At 45.6% G+C, this 20,095-nt stretch overlaps 1 protein-coding gene across 1 annotated transcript; it reads left to right on the top strand.

The window, feature by feature from the left end:
* Nucleotides 1–1,124: 1,124 nt before the first annotated feature.
* Nucleotides 1,125–19,212, top strand: lrrc38b (leucine rich repeat containing 38b; the record flags this gene model as incomplete). Its single annotated transcript, XM_084464095.1, has 2 exons — nt 1,125–1,758; nt 16,162–19,212. The coding sequence occupies 2 exons, from the start codon at nt 1,125–1,127 to the stop codon at nt 16,407–16,409; spliced, it is 882 nt and encodes a 293-aa protein (XP_084320221.1). The 3' UTR covers nt 16,410–19,212.
* Between the last annotated feature and the right edge of the window lie 883 nt (nt 19,213–20,095).

Genomic DNA, 20,095 nt, shown 5'->3' with positions numbered 1-20,095 from the left:
TAGTGGGAGTGTGAGGCATCAGATAAACCCTGGGCTCACTCTGTCCGAGTCGCGCGTCGTGGAGCCGCGTCGCTGCAGCTCGGCACGAGAACCCCCCCCCCGTCTACACGCATGTGGCTCCCCTCTCTGGACATTCGGGCTGCCTCACCATGGCAACGGAGCTCTGAGACCCAGCTGCACCGCGCATTAGTGCACCCGCACTCCGCTTCCACAACAGCGCTTTGCAGAGAGAGAGAGAGAGGGAGAGAGACGGGGAGAGAGAGGTAGAGACGGAGTGAGAGGGAGAGCGCTCCCAGAACGAGGAGGCAGAGCGCGGAGACGGAGTGAGCGTGTGTGTGGTGCGGTGGTGCGGTGGCGCGGCGTGTGTGTAGGTAGGAGCCTCTCGGCGTGCGCTACAGCGATGCTTGGTGGGCTCCTGGCTCCGTGCTCAGCTCGCCAGGCTTCACCACGCAGCGACCGACTCCCAGAAGCACCGGCGGCGGCGGCAGCGGCGGCGGCGGGATGTGGTGCCTCGATTCTCTGTGCGTCGCGCTCCCGTGACCCCTTCCGCGCGTCTCCTCTCGCGTCGCTGACCCCGCCGTCCCCACTGACGTCTGACTGACCGGGGTTAGGGTGACGGACGAACGGAATCCCCCTCCCCCCCATCCCTCCCCCCTCTAACTCCTCTCTCCCTCCCCCCCTCTCTCCCTCTCTCTCTGTCTTTCTTCGGTGTCCAGAGTTTGCCTGTTTTTCCATCACTTCCTCTGCTCTGCTGAAGCTCTGACTCCTCTCTCTCTCCAGCTGTCCTCTCCTCTTCCTCTCCACGTTCCCAGCTGGTCTCTCTTCCATCCGAGCCGGTGCTCGCTCGCCTCCCTCGTCCCGAACGCGTCCATCCTCTCTCCTCCATCGGCATGATGCTCCTCTGTGAGGACTGATGCCTCTCCTCCTCCCCCTCTCACTCACCCCGTCCCCTCCCCTCTCCTAGTCCCCTGCCCTTTGACCCTCACCCTCCTTTATTACTCTCAGCTCACGCCCTCCCTCCCTCCCTCGCTCTCCTCCTCCTCCCTCCCTCCCTCCCTCCCTCCCTCCGGGCGTTCCTTACCCCCAGCGCCTCTGCCTCTCCCACCTCATTCCGCCCTATGACCATGTCGCCATGTGTCTGCTGGCTCCAGCTCACCCTGGCCCTCCTCCTGTCCCGCGCGCCGCCGCCCAGCCGAGGGGAGAACTGCCCCGCCACCTGCCTGTGCCCGGACCCCCACACGGTGGACTGCAGCGCCCGGGGTCTCACTCGCCTGCCCGAGGGCATCCCCCTGGACGTGCGGCGGCTGCTGCTGTCCGACAACTGGATCCCGCGGATCCCCTCGGACTTCCTGGTGCTGTACTCGGACCTGGTGTACCTGGACATGCGGAACAACACCCTGTCGCACATCGAGGTGGGCACGCTCAGCACCTCGTCCCGCCTGGTGTTCCTGGACCTGGGCAGCAACAACCTGACGGAGATCCCCAAGGGCACCTTCGGCGAGTCCCGCTCGCTGATCAAGCTGCGTCTGGGGAACAACCCGTACCTGAGCGCCGTCAATGAGGACGCCTTCCTGGGCCTGACGTCCCTCCGGGAGCTGGAGCTGGAGCGCAACGCCCTGTCCACGCTGCAGGTGGGCGCACTCAGCCAGCTGCCCTCGCTGCGCCTGGTGCGGCTGGAGGGGAACCCATGGGTGTGCAACTGTAACTTTGCCAACCTGTTCGCCTGGCTGATGGAGAACAGCCAGAAGCTGCCCAATGGTGAGTCTCCGTTCTGTGGTGCTGTTGGGTGCTGGGTGTGTGAAGGTGTCTCTTAGGGAGTTTGTGAGATGTTTGTCATTAAGGTGCTGTTGGGTGGTGCTAGATGTGTGAAGGTGTCTCTCAGGGAGTTTGTGAGATGTTTGTTGTTAAGGTACTGATGGGGGGCGTTATGCTGTGGACATTGGGGGTATGGAGCCAAGGACCTTTAAGCTGGACGTCCAACGTTTCAATGACTTAACTCCCCCGGAATTACTAACAAATTGTGGGGCGAAACATTCTGCGTTTTACAAAAACTATTCCTCTGTGGGAGGTGGTGGTGATTCTTCCAGCGAGAGTAAACCGATCCACGCAACGCGGCATTCCGTTTGTTTTTGTCACTCTGAAGGACAGGGAACCCCTTCTAACCCTCTCCTCCTCCTCCTCCTCCTCCTCCTCCTCTCTCCAGTCTAAATCTGGATCTGGCTTTTCTCCACCCCCATTGCTTACAGTGTGGAAACGACACACTGCATGAGAGAATAACAAGGAAGGAAATAAACAAGCACTTTTTTATTCTCCAAGATGGAGAATGGTCTGATATTCAAACAGCCTTTGTGTGCATGTGCTGCTCAGTTTTCCCGCGGTTCTTCATTTGAAACGGTAGAGCAGGTTTTATGTTCTCAACTATGGCCCCATCAAGTCTCAATGGAGATGTATCTCCCTCTCAGCAGATCAATAGAACAACCTGTACGTATTTGACCTTTATAATACAGCGGACACCTTGTTGTACAGATGTGCATGCCTTCTACCTCTGGCACCGTAGTCACTGACAGGAGGTCAATGCATTTATCTCTATCGTGGGATACGCTTTGAGAACAGCGGTAATCAAATACAACAAGTCCAGACTCATGGGCTCCTGACATCGAGAGAGTCTCTCTCTCTCTCTCTCTCTCTCTCTCTCTCTCTCTCTCTCTCTCTCTCTCTCTCTCTCTCTCTCTCTCTCTCTCTCTCTCTCTCTCTCTCTCTCTCTCTCTCTCTCTCTCTCTCTCTCTCTCTCTCGGCAGGTCTAGCATACACATTCAGCCCGCGGGGAGGAGTTAGGTAAGAGAATGGAGTGTTTTTGTGTCTATATTTGTATGTGTGTGCGTGCAGAGTGTCTGTGGTGTGTGTCTGTCTGCAAAAGGTGTGGTGCCTCTGACATGCAGACTTCCCAGGGGAATTACATTATCCGTGAGGGAGTGTACTCTGGAAAGGAACTTAATAGTCGATTCCTGTGAGGTCATTCTACACAATATCCTCCCTAACATACTGTGTGTTTTCTACCAGAACATTGCACAGTGCACACACAAAATCTGCTCACATGGAGATTAGCAAATCTACATTTCAGGCCAGGAGTCATTATGCCATGATCTATTTTTATCCCCAGACTTGGAACATGTTTAGGAACGACTGTTATTGGTAATATTTATGTCCCCCTACTTTAGTGTTAAGAGGAAATCCCCAATGATATTCCATGACGAATTAAATACCCCCGGCTACCTCGTATCCACCAAGGCCATGTTTATTTGAAGGTGCTCTCAGGAACAGACACTCATTTTATATAAAACGAGAGGCGCCCCTTCTCAAGGTCATCTGTTATTGATAACAGCCGGGGCCACGGGCGGCGTGCGCGTCAGCGGGTACGAGCAGCAGGCGGCCGGGGGGGCGTGAAGTGTGGAAGTAAACAGCCCTGCCGACCGCACCAGAGACAGTGCTGACTGGGACCATCACTCTGTTTTGGAACACCAGACGGGATACCATGGCTGAGTCATGCAAAAGGCTAACACTGTGCCACAACGGTTAGCGCCATGCTAAAGGCTAACACTGTGGCTCAAAGGTTAGCGCCATGCTAAAGGCTAACACCATGCTAAGAGCTAACCATGGCATGATGACCAAGTGCTGAAATGAAATGCATTTCTGATTAAAAACTGGAAAAGGGCAGGGAGAGGGTCAAACGTCAGAGGGGGTTGAGGTGACTCGGTATCCATAGCTACAGCCAAGGTCATTCTTGGTGACATTGAACTGGGTATAAAAACATGGACATTAACCGTTTGCCCTTCATATGTGCGTGAGATTGGAAACACCACCATATTGTTCAACGTCTTGAAGTATGATTCACCAGGCCGTGTGACAGGATTACGCCCCTCATCGCATCCGTTTAATAGGTGATGGAGAGGGACCCGATCGCCGTTGTCCCCCCTGGATACGGAGAGCACAATGGATGCTTCACACACGTACACGTGTCAGAAGTGATCTAGTGGCTCAAATCCATACAGACACTCAATATGGGCAACAGCACATACATAGAGGTTAGCACACACCCCTCCCCTTCCAACGCTGGCTTCTGGGGCGGTTTGCAGCCTAGGTAAGACCAAAGATGAGATGATGTCACGCCGTGCAACATCGGATAGCTCTCCCACCCCCTGCCTCTCCTACACGTGCACCTGCACACGTGCGCGGTGCACGTGCACTGTCTGCCTCTGTGTGGCGTAATGAATCGCCTCTACGGCGCCGCCAAACAGACATCAAACAGCCATTCAGGAGCCAGGGGACGCCGGCCCAGCTCCTGAAAGGTCTGTCGAGCGGCGGCACGCTATATGTGGACTCAAAGTGGACCGGTAATGTGTATTTCTCCTCGTATACGCCTCTTGGACTCCAATCAGCGGCTTGTTTCGCTTTTTATGACCTGGAGAGAAGCGAGCCTGATACTGAAGACAGTACCCCCCCCCCCCCCCCGTACCCCCCAGCCTCCCCTCCGCTCCGACGAGGTCTGAATCCAAAAGACTGAATCATTGGCTGAAGGTTCAGCATTAGGTGGGTTGGTTTTGTTAGTGTTTTTGTTGATGCTCTGCTTACTTTTGTTATTGTCAATGGCTTCTCCATCACAGGTGTCCGAAGAGCATTAGAGATGTTAACAAGGCCGGTAGCAGGAACTAGACAGAAGAGAGAATCATTGTTCCGGACAAGGAGACAATGCAAATGAGATCGGTCAGAGGAAGGCAGCAGAGCAATCGCTGCAGTCAGATGTGATTCTCTCTCTGTCCAGAGCCTTAAATAACCACAATGTCATCTTCGTCTTTTGTGAAGCCGTACCAAACTAGCTTCCCGGAATGAAGGCCTGTGGCAAAAAACTAAAATACTGTCATGACATGAAGTCAAACATGAACTCTGCATAACACAAGGGAGATGGTTTGATACATGGACGTGGTTGAGTGTTATTTTAACTATATAGTGTAGTGTAGAATATAAGTAGAAGTAGATTGTGCGCCTGTATTTGCCTGCCATTTCCAAGATAGTCAACTTAAAAATGGATTAATGTACAATTAGAATGGATCAGTGGATATTAACATACATGCTTTGTAGAATTGAATGGCTATCATACAGAGTGGGATCTTCAAGCTCAACCAAAATAATGGTGTTGTAATAAACTAAATTGCTTTACAACTACAATAAACCTGCGGTAGAACAATAGAATGACTGGGACCAGATATGTTTTAGGCCATTACTGGTATAAATGTATCCAAAGCCAAGACAGTAACTACATTATAACTGCTAGAGCTAACATTCCTAGTAGCTATAGTTAATATATATTAGATTTCCTCTTGGGTATGTATAAAGTATTCTTCTATTTGTTTAACAGATTGTATTTCTGTCACTGCTCCATGTTTGATTATTGATTGATTGAACAGCAATAAAATAGGATTTGCATTAATATAGCATACTAATGCAGAGTCATCAGAAAACTTCTGTAAGTGACAAGAGGCACTACTATGTCTGCAGTCAGAAGTATAAAGTGTAAATAAAAAGGGAGATAGAACTGTACCCTGTGGTGATCCTATGTTGGTGGTGATTATCTCAGACTTGGTCATGAACCCTTCATGAACCGATCATCATGAACCCTTACATATTGAGGTCTGCTTGTGAGGTAGTCTGTGATCCATGCAACAGTAGATGTATGAAGATTAAAACCAAGAAGCTTTTTAGCTAAAATGTTTGGCTGTAGTATTAAAAGCACTCGAAAAATCAAAAAAACATTATTCTAACAGATGCAGCAGTCAGCTCTAGATGACTGCTGCACTTTGTGCAACAAGTAAAGTAGTGCATCATCTGTACCTACACCCCCCCTATACGCAAACTGAAGTGGGTCCTGAAAGGCACTGACCTGTGCCCTTAGGTGTCCCAGCACAGTCCTCTCAAAACATTTGATCACATGTGATGTTAAGGCAATAGGTCTGAGGTCTTTTAATGCCTTAGCATTAGGTTTTTTTGGCACTGGCACAATACAAGATGTTTTCCAGATTGCTGGGATTTTGGACACAGACAGAGACAAGGTATAAAAATAATGAAGCACCCCACACAGCTGATCAGCACATACTTTGAGAACACGCAGCATGATCCCATCTGGGCCAGGGGCCTTATTTACCTTAAGCCTCCTAAGCTGAGAGCATACCTCCTCAACAGTGATAGCTATTGGGGGGCAGGGGAAATGACCACTCCCATCTTCCTCTAAGGACATAATGGACTGTGTAGGTGAGTGAACATCTGAGTTAACAGTAGAGTCAAATCTGGCATAGAATTGGTTAGCCTCATCAGGTGTAAATGTACCTTCTTTCAGACTACTAGTAACCTGGCCAGCTTTCTTTTCATTTATTGCGAAACCCAAGGCTTATTGTTTGGAAATACTTTGATCGTTTTACACGGGATGATCAAGTCAGAGCAGAAATTAACATAGTCAGTAAAACGATCAACCACAACATCAGCCCCATTGGGGTCTTCCTCATAAAACACAGACCAGTCCGTACAATCAAAACACTCCTGTAAGTCCTCGTAAACCTCCTTCGACCAAACAGGCACTGACTTTGTTGGTATAGGCTGTTTACGGGCCAAGGTGGTGTATTTGGATGAAAGGAGCACCAGGTTATGGTCCGACCTGCTGAGTGGAGGGAGGGCAGTGGACGTGTAACTGTCTTTAATATTGGCATAAAATAAGTCAATAGTCTTGCCACATCTCGTGGGGCAATTTACAAACTGTCTGAACGATGGAAGTGAGGCAGAGAGGGTACACTGGTTAAAATCGCCACTGATCATCACGAGAGCGTCCGGAGTGTGGCTCTGCAGTTCGTGAGCTACTCTTGCTATCATGTCAGTCGCCAGTTTGGCATTGGCAGATGGTGGGATATACACCAGAATGACAATGACATTGGAGAATTCACGATGGAGGTAGTAAGGTCTACAACTCACCGCCAGCAATTCAATGTTTTGGTCACACACACCACTCCGCTTTTCGGTGATGTGTCCAGGGTGACACCATTGTTTGTTCACGTACATGCAAACACCTCCCCCCGATTTCTTGCCTGAATTCACAGGGTCTCTGTCCTGTCAGATCACGGTAAACACTACCTTATAAATAAATCCACTCCATATAACTAGCCACATAACTCCAAACGTGTGCACTTTAAATCCCAACATATTGCGTGTGATTCCTGCGTTCAAAACCAGTGACACAACGGTAAAAACAAGACACAGACAGACACTTCCACACTGCTGGTAGCGAGTCGCCGACAGGGCAGGCGCCAACTGACAAGATTATTGTCAGTTAGAGATGTTTGACTTGACTTGAGTGTAGTTTGTGTCTAGTTCAGCATGCGTCTAACTAGGATATAAATAGCATCACCCATTGGTTTACAAAGAATGGGTGTAGATTTGCCTTCTATGTAGATTCGCCATTCTTTGCAACCAACAACGGAAACAACATAAACTGCTGGCTTTGTTTTATGAGAATGGAGTGATAGTTCTTCCTGTTGAAAGCTGCTCATGATAATTTTGCATCCACCTACCATGACCCACCTGAAGGACATTAGAGGAACAACATGCTGGGGCCTCATGTACTAAGACTTGCGTGGATTTCTGACTAAAACTTTGTGGACGCCAAAATCTGTAAAGCTGCTGCGCACAAAATAATCTGGATGTATCAATCCTTGCGTAAGCACGATTTCACGCAGATTCTCTCTGTACATCCCAATTAACGTGAAATTGAGCACACATGCACGAGCCCGACTCTCCGCCCAGTCTCCTCCCTCATTTAATATGCTAATTAGTTTAAATAGGCCTGCAGTAGTGCCCTCGTTAGGAGAAATACATAGTTCCAAGAGGATAGCTCCTGGGAATCCGAATCGGCTGATAAGCCAGTCATCATTATGAGCCAAAAAATCATAATAGTTGCAGAATACCCGTTAATTTTGAATATCTTCTAACAAGGCCAACACTGCACACACACACGCACGCACGCACACACACACACACATCGATTATAGCAACATTTTGCGCATACTTTTATATTCTTGGATGCATGCTGACGATAGGTTGTTCCCATACACCCAAGGTGTCAATAATATGTACATAATTCGAAATTGGACTGGTGGATTGATGGATTGATTTTAAGTAACAATGGCTTGTGCTTACTCCACTCAACATCACATAGGCCTAATAATATTGCAGTCAAGAAACAAATGCGTGAAGAGAGATCAATTAGCCCAGATGTCATGCATGGTCCAGAAATATGTAATGTTTAATAAACAAGCCATCACTGACAATAATATTGCTGGGGCTTCCTTTTAATTCCAATATTGACAATGTAGTTTTAAGGGTCTGTTTAACAACAGTGTCACATTATGCGTCTCGACAACAATAACGCATGATTGAAGTGCATTTAAGATCACGCATCCCGACGTTCAAATCCACTTTGAACTAGCCTCATATTGCAATATTACTTCATGACTCTTGATCGAGTAGGCCTAATGTTGTTGCGCTGATTTGCCTCTATGTGCCGCCAACTGACAAAATGCAGCAGAAATGTGCGTAAGCCAGGCATTTAGTTTGCGTGGAGAACCGCACTTTCTCACGTCAAGTCAGTTTTTGTACATCCGAACGTTTGCGTGAGAAGTTGCTTACGCAGCTTTTTTGTGCATAAGCAAGTTTTATACATGAGGCCCCTGGTCTCCACCTCATGAGCCTCGCTTTGGATGCAGCCAACACCTAGCTATACTTCTAGGTGCAGGTTCTCCACTCACAAAATGCTTAGCCTGCACCAGAGAGTGCACTTAGCTTTATGCTGCTTGTGTGTGGCTAAAGAAGAATGATCAATACCACTGGAGAGTACAGGGACCTCTTTTCTATAGGGCTCCATTTTCTCTCACCCAAACATTTTTTAGAAGAGTATCAACATCAGTGACATTTACTCCTTCTTCAACCCCACCACAATGTTGATCTACGGTGTACTTTAAAGACAACATGGCATTAATAACTACCTTTACTTTAATCCCCAAATATGTATTATACTCATCTATTCATTATCCATTAATCAATCACCTACACATCCTCCAAAAGGACTTTTGGAGGAGAATTGTAGCAGAGGAGGAATAATATTGTAGTCAATAAAAAACCCATTTGGGTTCTGAAAGTAAACAGGATGAAGTCTGTACTCCAACCATCCCCAATCGAATCCTAAATAGCAAGAGCGAAGCGACAATTCATCTTCTGGTGGCTGTTTCATATTCTCTTTAATCAGCTGTTCATGGATAGCAGAATCCTAACTATGACTCAGAGCTACTGATGTATTCAGCTTTAAATAAGTGTGTGAGGAGATAGTTTCAGCAAGCAAAGGTATTTTCAGGCTCAGTCTCAGGAATGACATATCGTCATTTTGCCGACAAAGTTTACTGGGACTCTGATGGGTTGACTGTGTAAAGCAGACCTTTGTGGTCGGCACTTAAAGACATCATTCACACACAGAAAACATGATTGCGTCAGAGAGAATCCACACAAGCGATATTCCAGAGGTTGTCATGGTGATATATGGTGACGGTGACTGGAGGCACTTTGAGAGCTATATATTCTTGGGAGCATATACTCGATATATTTTGGTAATACATGAATAAGAAAGGAGGTGCAAACGGCCTCAACATTGTAGATAATGCAAGTGAATGGAGAAACTAATCCATCCAGTTCTAAGTCCAAAGAGCATAATTAGACTGTATTAAATATGTAACATGCATAGCTTCAGTGCGCTAAATCTACAGTTTCCTATATCAAAATTAAGCATGAGGCAATTAATATTTTCATTTAAATCTTTGTAACTATACTGATTTGCTGCCAAATCAGGAGTTTACTCTAACCGTTGTATCTGGGAACCGACAATCTCAGATTCCCATGAATTCGTACTGATGCGGCGAATATAGAAATCCTTCTTTCTGGAGAAGCTCCCAGAAGGGTAAATAGCATAATGATGACATGAGCGTTTCCTGTGTTGGTGTAGTTCCTCTTCATTGCCAGTAGTTGGCAGTATTCTCATAAATCGTACACAACCTTTAACAAAGGGGGGATGTTTTGGGCAGTAGACTGTGGTGAGGATGGAGGGGACATATCCCTTATTAACAAACACAACGCGATAAGCTTCACCGTTATTGATTTGGCTTCAAGAATATAGCGGGCTCACACAGCCCTATCATTTAATTAACTTAATGACTAGCCTCTGGGTGGGGGGGGGTATATCATGGACTATTCTGGGAATACTGTATTACAAGTGATTATGCATAAACAGATGGCTGCTCATTAGGGAAGTAAGCCCACTTTGATAAGCTTCTTAATTTGGAACAACACAAGTAAAGAGAAAACACATGACATTTGATGACACACATACAGTACCACTGTGCAACTCGTCTCCAGAATGTGTCTAGACTGGGAAAGGTCACAACGGCCAGACAAAACGCCGTCGTACCTCGAGCCATGTCAACATGTTATGGAGGGCAGAACAGCGGACATTTATTCTGGTTTATTTTGGAAAATCATCTTGAGGTTGCCCGCCGTGCAGAACAGCTGTGGTACGCACGTGGTACACCGTATTCCCATTCCATTCTCACGTCTGATTTCCCTGGTGGCTCGGGAGTTGACAGCGCTGCACACATTTGTGTTAACAACTTTGATTACTGTATGCCTGCAGGCTGCCTGGGGGGTTCTGAACCCTAAAACCTATTATTCTTGGGATTAAAGCAAACGCACCCATCACCGGGGGGACCAGAACAGTGACGTCGTCTTGGAGATCCGAGGCGTCCGGTGAAGAGGCGTCCAGATGGCAGCCTTACAGTGATCATACAGCAGAGTTTAAGCAAACAAATTGCCCAAAATGTAATTAGACCTATAAACGCAGCGCCAAATGTAATCATCTCTTGATAAGAGCTACACCAGAACCCCTTGTGATTGACATATCATCGTTAGTGTCTCCGTGATGAACTCCTCCTCTGCTTCCTTGCGGCCCGTCCAGCTCCTAAATGTTTGAATGTGGGGATGAGTGTAAACATGATCCCTCGCTGTCTCCGGTGCTCTTAGGTTAAGCATGAACAAAGACCATCCATAATTCAGCGCAACACCTTTCCACAGCACATCTATGCCCAGCTCAAGGTAATCCGACCCAGCCAGACTCCACTGAGGTTGGGGGCTTTGTCTTGGCTGCCATCAACACTAGTCAGGACCGTGCAGCTCCCCTATAGAGCAGAGCCTGCAGCTGGGTCAGTCTGTTCCCCTACACAGGGCTCTGGTTCCCAGGTGAGACCTGTTAGCCACACTGCGCTAGCAGTTCCGTGGCTGCCAATGTGATCCGCCGGGGCCACTGCAAACCCGACGCATTCGCTCCCCGTCTCTGCCACCCAGAGCCGATGTGACGGGAGGGAAAAATATCTGCTCCAATTTACGAGTGCTTCTTTTACCCTGGCCTGGTTTAATGTTTATTTAAAGTTGGGAAGTGAGAGAGTGTTGGCAGGGGAACACAGAGTGGCAAACGGTAGACCAAATTACACCGGATAACCACTGACAGACAGACCTGCAGGACCGCAGCCTGGGCTTACACCTCACGTCAGAAATAGAACAGGGGTGCAATCTTTGTTTAAAGAAAGAGCCACTTCACAACCTTTTACGGGAGGAAATTGGCTTCTTTGTGAGTGCAAATTAAGTCCTCCATCCAGCTGAGGCCAGAGAAAGGTGCCTTGACAAAACTCCCCTCTATCGACCCTTTTATATTTCTATGGGGACAGAGAGGAAATGCAGACATTTCTCTGCACAAGACCACCAGGCGGGTCAGGTTACCCTGTATTAAAACCCTCTTCTGATTGTGTGACTGTCTGCGGTTACATGGATCCAGTGTGTGGCTTCTTGTGATTTTCCAGATAAGCCACCTCGAGTGCGCCTGTGCAACGATGATGTCACCAAGTTTCCATGCGGGAGGAAATCCCTGCTGAATAATTCCTCACCCCCCCACACACACACACACACACACACACACACACACACACACACACACACACACACACACACACACACACACACACACACACACACACACACACACACACACACACACACACACTGTCGCATGAACGCTCGTCACATTGTGCATTCACACGTTCCTCCTCCTACGCCTGCAGCTCCTGCTTGCATTCGATGCATCAGACCGACCCACAATGCATCAGACTAACAATCCAGACTCTCCGTGATTGTGAGTAAATGATCTTGCCGTCTCTCCCTCTCTTTGTGAGCACGTTCCATTCAGAGCGGTTCCTTCCTCTCCATTGAGTAGGTCGAGGACGGCCCTGTGTGTGGCATACGCATCCCGGGCAATTCTGCCGGGGAAAGCACTTTTCCCTAACTTACTGTCACTCACATGAATCCCCTGGTAGATTCACAAAGACAGACGAGAGAGACGTGTCAAGACCGGGCCATAAACGAGGGGAACTCATACCCTTCAAGCGTTAACATGATGCCGAGCTGTGTGTGTGCGTGTGTTACCAAGAATGGGGGAGACGGGGGAGGTTGCCAGGGATCAATCCACTCATAAATCAGGAGGGACAGCCAGTGCGAAGTGGTAAAGGAGCGGTGTGGAAAAGAAAGAACTGTCCGATACCAGTCCGTCACACTTGGCCGGACGGATCAATCACTGTCCGGGAGACAGGGCCATAGCGTTGCCACGGGGACTGGCTCTCCCTCGTGGCTGCACGGCTTCCTGATCGCAATCCGTCAGCTTGTCTTGGAGCCACCGGGCGGCAGGATGTGACCCCTGCAGAGGGATGTACCCCCTGCACCCTACGGAGGGATGTGATTAAGCAGAAGCTTTTAAGTCCGAGATTTTAAGGGACTCACTTCTGAAGTCTTCATCTCTATGTTGTGCTGAGCTATGCAAAACAAAGGGTGACTTGCCACGAGTACGGTTTATTTTATTGATGCAAGTCACTAACTAATGTATAATTTGTGTCTATTTTAAATGAGTTGTTCAATCATGGTTGGTTGACCAACATTGGTGCTTTTGACAGAAAATATCCATTGTTATTGTCAAAATAATCCTCATAATATCATTGAACACAGGCCCATTAAATGGGTGTAGCTAGTTCAGGCAAAACCAAAATTGCATTACCATTTCATGCAATAAACGGTTTAATGGCAGGAGTGATTCCTGACAGAGCTAATATTAAGTAACAGAGCCATGTGGTTTGACTCCCAGTTCAAAAGGTCCAGCATTTTCTCTCCAATGTCCATAGCCTAACCTGTAAGCTTCCTTGAGCACAATGCCCATCTCTCCTTCCCCCTACCTATATGGAATGATACGGATGTGGATCCACTGGAAGTTGCCTTGGAAAGCGTCTGCTAAATAACTGAATAGCAAGCAATACTACTCTGAGCTTGATGAATGCCCAGAGACGAATGGCTCCAGAAGGGGCTGTATATTCACAGAGCAAACTCTGCTTCCTAACGCTATTCATCACCTCACTGCGACAGGTAAGGGGCCAACAAGGGTACAAATCTCCAAGGTGGAGCGCAACTTGGCTGTGGGTACAGTGGGATTATAAATAGTGTCCATCTGTCCCGGACACAGCCCTGAAGCCTCCGCTCACTAAGTGGTGGGTTTAATTACCACAAGTTGATGTTTTAGAACACGATGGAGAGTAGCCTATGTAGGTTTTGTAAAAAATGACAAAATGGCAGTTCAATTCATCCCCATGACACCTCGGTTCCATCAAGCTGTATCTATGGAGGTTGATAGAAAGCAGGTGTCACCGGGCGGTTGACGGATTTACTATATATCCAACGCTGGTCGTCCAAAGTGACTTGCATTAAATTAATGAGGAGGTAGGGGCAACACATCTTCCTCGGTGTGCTTACCGGTAAAAGAGTGCCCATGTTGAGATTGGAACTCAGCTTGGGGTCAAAGACCCTGAACCACTAGACTGATGTAAGCTTTAACGGTTATCTGTCGGCTCTCCAGATTGAGATCTGACCTTGACACATGGTCAGCTCCTTCTTATTGTACATCAATAACGACAACCAACGCCTGCAACCTTCCTGGAGCCCCGCAAAGATCATCGTCACGACAAAACACAGACTGACGCTCACATCCGTCGCCTGAATGATAACACGATGGCGGTGATCAGTCAAAAGATATTTTATAAAGAAACATACAAATTGAACTGAGTTTGTTTATGAGTCTAATGAGGCTGAATCTGGGGAATCAAACACTGAGCCCACAGACCTAAACAAACTTCATGAATAATCATGGTCCCATCTTTACCTCCTGAGGGTGATAACAAACAAATCATATTTCAAAATGTGCTGCTATGGTTAGTTCCAGTAACTCCCTAGCATCTAGGAAATGACGCACATTTGCATTGGGTTGATCACAAGCTTAAACCCTGTTGAGTTCTGAAAGTGTGTTCAGATGTGCTGACTATTGAACAAAGATTGGAAGGATATTCTGCTGCTGCATTTTCTGTCTTCCACCTCTCTCTCTCTCTCTCTCTCTCTCTCTCTCTCTCTCTCTCTCTCTCTCTCTCTCTCTCTCTCTCTCTCTCTCTCTCTCTCTCTCTCTCTCTCTCTCTCTCTCTCTCTCTCTCTCTCTCACTGGCTGTCTCTCTCTCTCTCTCTCTCTCTCTCTCTCTCTCTCTCACTGGCTGTCTCACTTACTCTCTCCCTCTTTCTCACCCACTTTCTCTCACTTGCCTGGGTTTGTGTGAATGTGTATGAGCTGTTTCTATGGAACGTTTCCACCCACACTGACAAGGCAATCGGTTGTTTTTTTTTCCTTCATTTTTTTTGCGAAGAGAGGAGTGTGAGAAAAATGTGTTGGACACCAGAGATAGATAGCATTGTATATCAATGGTGATTTTTTTTTTTGTTATTTTAAAGAATGTAAAATTTATGACTATCAGTAATTCCATCGGAAGAGAATTGTCATGTCATGATTTTCGTTTTTTGAAGGCATACACACAGCACATTTTACTAAACGTATTACTAATAATAACTTAATGTTACTTAACCATTGCTTCTCCTACCACTGTATGGGCTTTGGTAACTAATGCAATAGGTGCTTGCAATTGGGGAATCGTTCCATGCAATTTAGAGTGGTTAGCAATAGGGGATTTTGAGAGACTGTGACAACCTTTATAAATAAAAAATGACTTGAAATCCAAATTGAACCATATTTTAATCCTATCAAAAATATTCCATTTAAATTTAAATGCCTGTTTAAATTGGATGTAGGGTTATAGTTGCATATATTTGGTGAATCCTTTTTCTGTAGAAGCAATGCTGATATCCATCATAATTTAACCCAGGAGCCATCAGTACAGTGACTGAACACACCCTTGTTATTCGAGGGCTCACCATTCATGACTTTCCCTGCCCTTGATCCGTCATTTCCATGATAATGTAAAACATGCTTCCGGATCATAAGAAGTGCCCTTGAGATCTAATGAGCCAGTGTCACTGTGCTTTTATTTTGAAGGATGTCAGTAAAGCCTGCACTCAGGAAGACTTCCAGAGAAACCAGGCTTGCTGATTTATTGTGCTTTCATCAATTGCGTAATGTGTCCGGTCAAGGTGCCCCTGTGGCGGTTCATGTCTCTAGGAACATATTGGTTGTTGTTTGGAGCGTTTTACATCTGCTTCTTGTATTTAACCTCTAATCGCTTGACCCAGCTGTCTTTCTTCCTAGACTTAACAGGGAGTTTCAGATGGGACAAGGAATGTCATGGGAACGGATTGCATCCTGAGGAGAAAATTACAATTGATGGCAATTTGGTTATGGAAGATGACACAATGTAATTGTGGGACAAGTTTGTGGAAACTTGAGAGAACAACACACCGGTTGTGTAATACGACACAACACAACCTTCTCATCTTCTCAGACAAATACAAGCACACATCCATTGCTCATCAAATACCAAACCCACAATAGCTGTAGTGCATCTCAACTGGTAGAGCATGCACTCACAGTAACGGAAGAAGCTCTGCAATATGTAGACTAACTCATAAGATCCTCTGACCCATGCCATCATGTCTTACTTGCAGGTGTGGAGGGCATGGAGTGCTCCCTTCCCATGGACGGCCGGCGCGTGTCCCTGACGCAGCTCTCCATCGACAGCTTCAGGGAGTGCCAGGCCACCCTCACCCTGACCGACCTCCTCATCATCATCTTCTCGGGGATCTCCGTGTCGGTGGTGGCCATCATGACCAGCTTCTTCCTGGCCTCCACGGTGCACTGCTTCCAGCGCTGGAGCAAGGGCAGCAAGGGCGACGAGGAGGAGAGCGAGGAGTAGGACCAGTAGACTCTCTCTGAGCTCTGACCCGGCCAGGTCCAGCCTCTCCTCTTGGCTTTAGAGGGTGACTCAGACAGGGGGCTCGGACACAGCCACTGTCTACCCCCCCCCCCCCCCCCTCCCCTGTGGGAAACCTCAAAGGAGGAGGAATTACCGGGAAGGGGGTTGTGGAGGTTGGGGCGCTTTGAAAACATGGAAAAACTAACTGGAATGAAAAGACAAATGGCGTTCCCAAGAAACGTGTGCAAGTCCCGAGACTTGAGTTCAAACATTACTCATGCTTAATGGAGTTCATATTATGGTCTGCCAGAACCCATAAGCTGTCCTACAGGCAAGCTCTTCGATGGAAGCAGCAGTATACACCATGAGTATGTTTGTGAGTACAGAAAGCACCAACTATAAACCAAGCTACAGTGATGTGGAGAAGTTCTAGACGAGCCAATAGTTTACCAACATCTAGTCAAAATAAATATCCACTTTCAGATTCTGAAATGTTCAAAGTGGATTTCACTCAAGTGTGGCCTGTTGAATGACTGGAGGTTCTCAGGTCCTTGGTTGTCTTTAGGGCTTTACAAAATAGAAAGTAATAAGTAATCTTGTATATGACAAAAAGTTTGATATTCTAAAAAAAAGGATGTGATATTAATCAACGTCCACAGCATTAGACTGCCTAAACATGGTGAACCGGCACAGCATATCGTTTTCAATGTATGGACAGCCTCATTCAATTGCAATCAGAAACGGAAAACCACTAGCTGGAAATGGTCAAGACCGTTGAGAGTTGGGGAAACTTATAACATGAAATGAGTAGTAACATTTTGTGTGTCTGGTATTCAGATAGGGTATTCACATTAAGTATATTTGTCCTATATTCAAACATTTGTACACCAAATAAAACAATGTAGACACCAAATTAAACCTATAAGATATACACATCTAAATCTTAGATTGATAACTGTGATCAGTGTTAAACTATATTCATTCACTATCTATTCTTGTGATTAATATAGCAAACCTAGTATTGGCATAAAGTCCATGCAGAACTAATGTGGCAAATAATGCACTTTATGTGTTGAAAGTTGTACTTGGTAGCAGCACGCCCCTAATTACTGTTGCGTTGCTTGCCAAAGGCAAAGTCTGAATGAGAGTTATTGTGTTCATGAGGAATCATAATGTACATCATACTGGAGAGGAGCTAAACCACAGGTTTGTGATTGGGCTGAGAAGAGTTGTCCCCATATCTGATATTGTAGCTGACATTACCAATCCAGCTGTTCTATTAGAGCTCAGATATGTTTTTTTGTTTGTTTTCTTCCAGAACAGATATCTTACAAACAAAATTTAGAAATAAACAAAAAACAACATAAAAAGTATTGGGTTTGTGGCGGGATTCTTTTTAAAACAGATCTTCCAAATGCCTTGCAGAGTCCTTCATTCTCTGTTTGAAACTCCCCTGTTTGTTGCCTCAAGAATCATTAACATTCACAATGATTTTTATATTTAAATTAAACCAGCACACCAAGATGAATGCATTTATCCACCCCTTATTCATAAATCTTTCTTGCATGTTCGGGAAATGCTTCATTATCATTAGGAAAGCATAAAACTGGATGCCCTGATTTCTTTTTCTCTCCCCTGCTTTTCAAAGAACCGCTATATTGCTGTGGTTCATGCCGTTATTGTGAGGCATGAATAATTCAGCCAATGTGAGATATGGAGCAGAAGGAATGTCAAGCCCCTTAATACAAACAGGCATAGGCATGAAGCAGAGGCAGCTGGGGGATGTAGTTCTAGTCATTTCTTTTTGCTACAAAGATTAGGTATCACACGTACAAAAACCCAATATTTCTGTTTCATTGCAGTTCTCATAAAATAGTATGTCCTTCATCATCTGTGTTTGTCATTTCAACATCCTATAGACCTAGCAACACACAATGATTAGAATTATACAATGATACTTTAAATACAAAGCAACAAAATATTACATTCAGTAGATTTGGACCCATTTTTTGGACAAACAACGATGCCCACCAATATCACTTGGTAGTGGTAAATAAAGTTAATAAGTTGTTGATATATTGCATTTTGCAATATATGCAACTTGACTTCAACTTTCTACAGAAAAGGCAATACCCAGTGTAGGAATTTTCCTAATATTAATACAAACATAATTCATCCACTGTTCAAACTTATCCACTGTTCACGCCTTCACTCTATCATTTACCTTGCATTTCATTTAGCACTAAATGCATACATTTGGTCATGCTAGCATGCATTTAAAATTTACGTTTCAATTACCAATGGTGGTTGAGTTAGTTTTTATAAAAAAATATTTTTAACTACTGTGTAGTTGTTCTACAAAAGGCATCTAATTTAACTACTATATTTCAACATATTAGCACGCCACATTTCTTTATTCATGGTATTAGGTAACACATATCCACACATAGCATGTGATTGTGAGATTACCATTTACGATGCAGATTTATGTATATTTTTCTATTTAAACCTTTGAAGTTGTTTATTTACCAATTCAGTCCAGAAGCATCTATTGATAATTGAAATCCCAGGGTGGAACTTTGCAACATTTGAGTTTTTACAAAGCTTGTTATACATCCAGGATTATATTTTTCTCAGAGTAGAGATGTCAGATTAACACAGATGACAGGAAAGTACAGAAACTGAGATTTGGATCAGGTGTTTACGTTATCCGGGGCGATGCAAACAAACCTTTCCAGCAGAATTAATATGTATCAGTACCTGTATCAGTGTTGGTTTAACAAATAAAACACATGAACTCCTGTTTAACTCTTCTGTACTTTTTAAGTAGATATGCAAAGAGATCATGAAAGCATAAAAAGCAGTGAGTAAGCCAAAGTATTATTTCAAATGACTACAAGGATTACCTTTTTCATGCAACTCTCTAAATATAATTCAGTTTTGCCGCAGCTGTCAAAGAAAATAACTGAATGTTCTGCACTGTCTAGCATCTGACATATACAATAAAGCGCTCTGTAAAAACCGTAGCATGATTCACTGACCTCTCTCGGTGGTCTGAAAGGTAAGGAGAATAATACAAATCATCCTGACCAAGAACTATTGCTGGAATAGCAAAACATAGCCACCCCGTTGAAGTAAAGCACAACTCTGCTACTCGCTCTCATGTACTGTGGCTGTAGAGGCAAAAGTGGAAGGTTTGTGGTTCAAAATGATATGGTGCATAGACAGCATTACAGCAGTGCACACCAGTTGGTAATTGTCACTAGTAGGGTGGTGTACCATTGCTCGTCGCTCCCTTAGTGACTCTGGATTTGAGTGTCTGAATAGTAATGGTATGGTCTTGGTTTCATGAGGTTCACTTAAGGCTTCATGTTTCTGGTAACTTAAAGACCAGCTTTTCTTAATTACTTTCTTATGCTGGGTACACACTAGAGGATAATTAGCCAGATTATTTGACCCAAGACACGTTTTTTGATCGCGTGATTGCAGTGGCAATTGGCGAGAGTTTGGGTTTTGAGAATCAAGACCCGGTTGTTTGGGTATGGGATCGGTTAATGTGTGGTGTGCTGCCACACACTGAATGACCCAAACAGTTGAATGTACCTTCATCTATCATTATGTGTGTGGTCTCTCAGGTTTTTGAGATTTGAAAAATAGTCTAGTGTGTGTCAAGTATAAGTTTACTG

Source organism: Micromesistius poutassou (assembly GCF_964030765.1).
Source record: "Micromesistius poutassou genome assembly, chromosome: 2".
NCBI classification, from domain to species: Eukaryota; Metazoa; Chordata; class Actinopteri; order Gadiformes; family Gadidae; genus Micromesistius; species Micromesistius poutassou.
Note: the sequence above shows the minus strand (reverse complement) of the source record. Positions and strands in the feature narration are given on the sequence as shown.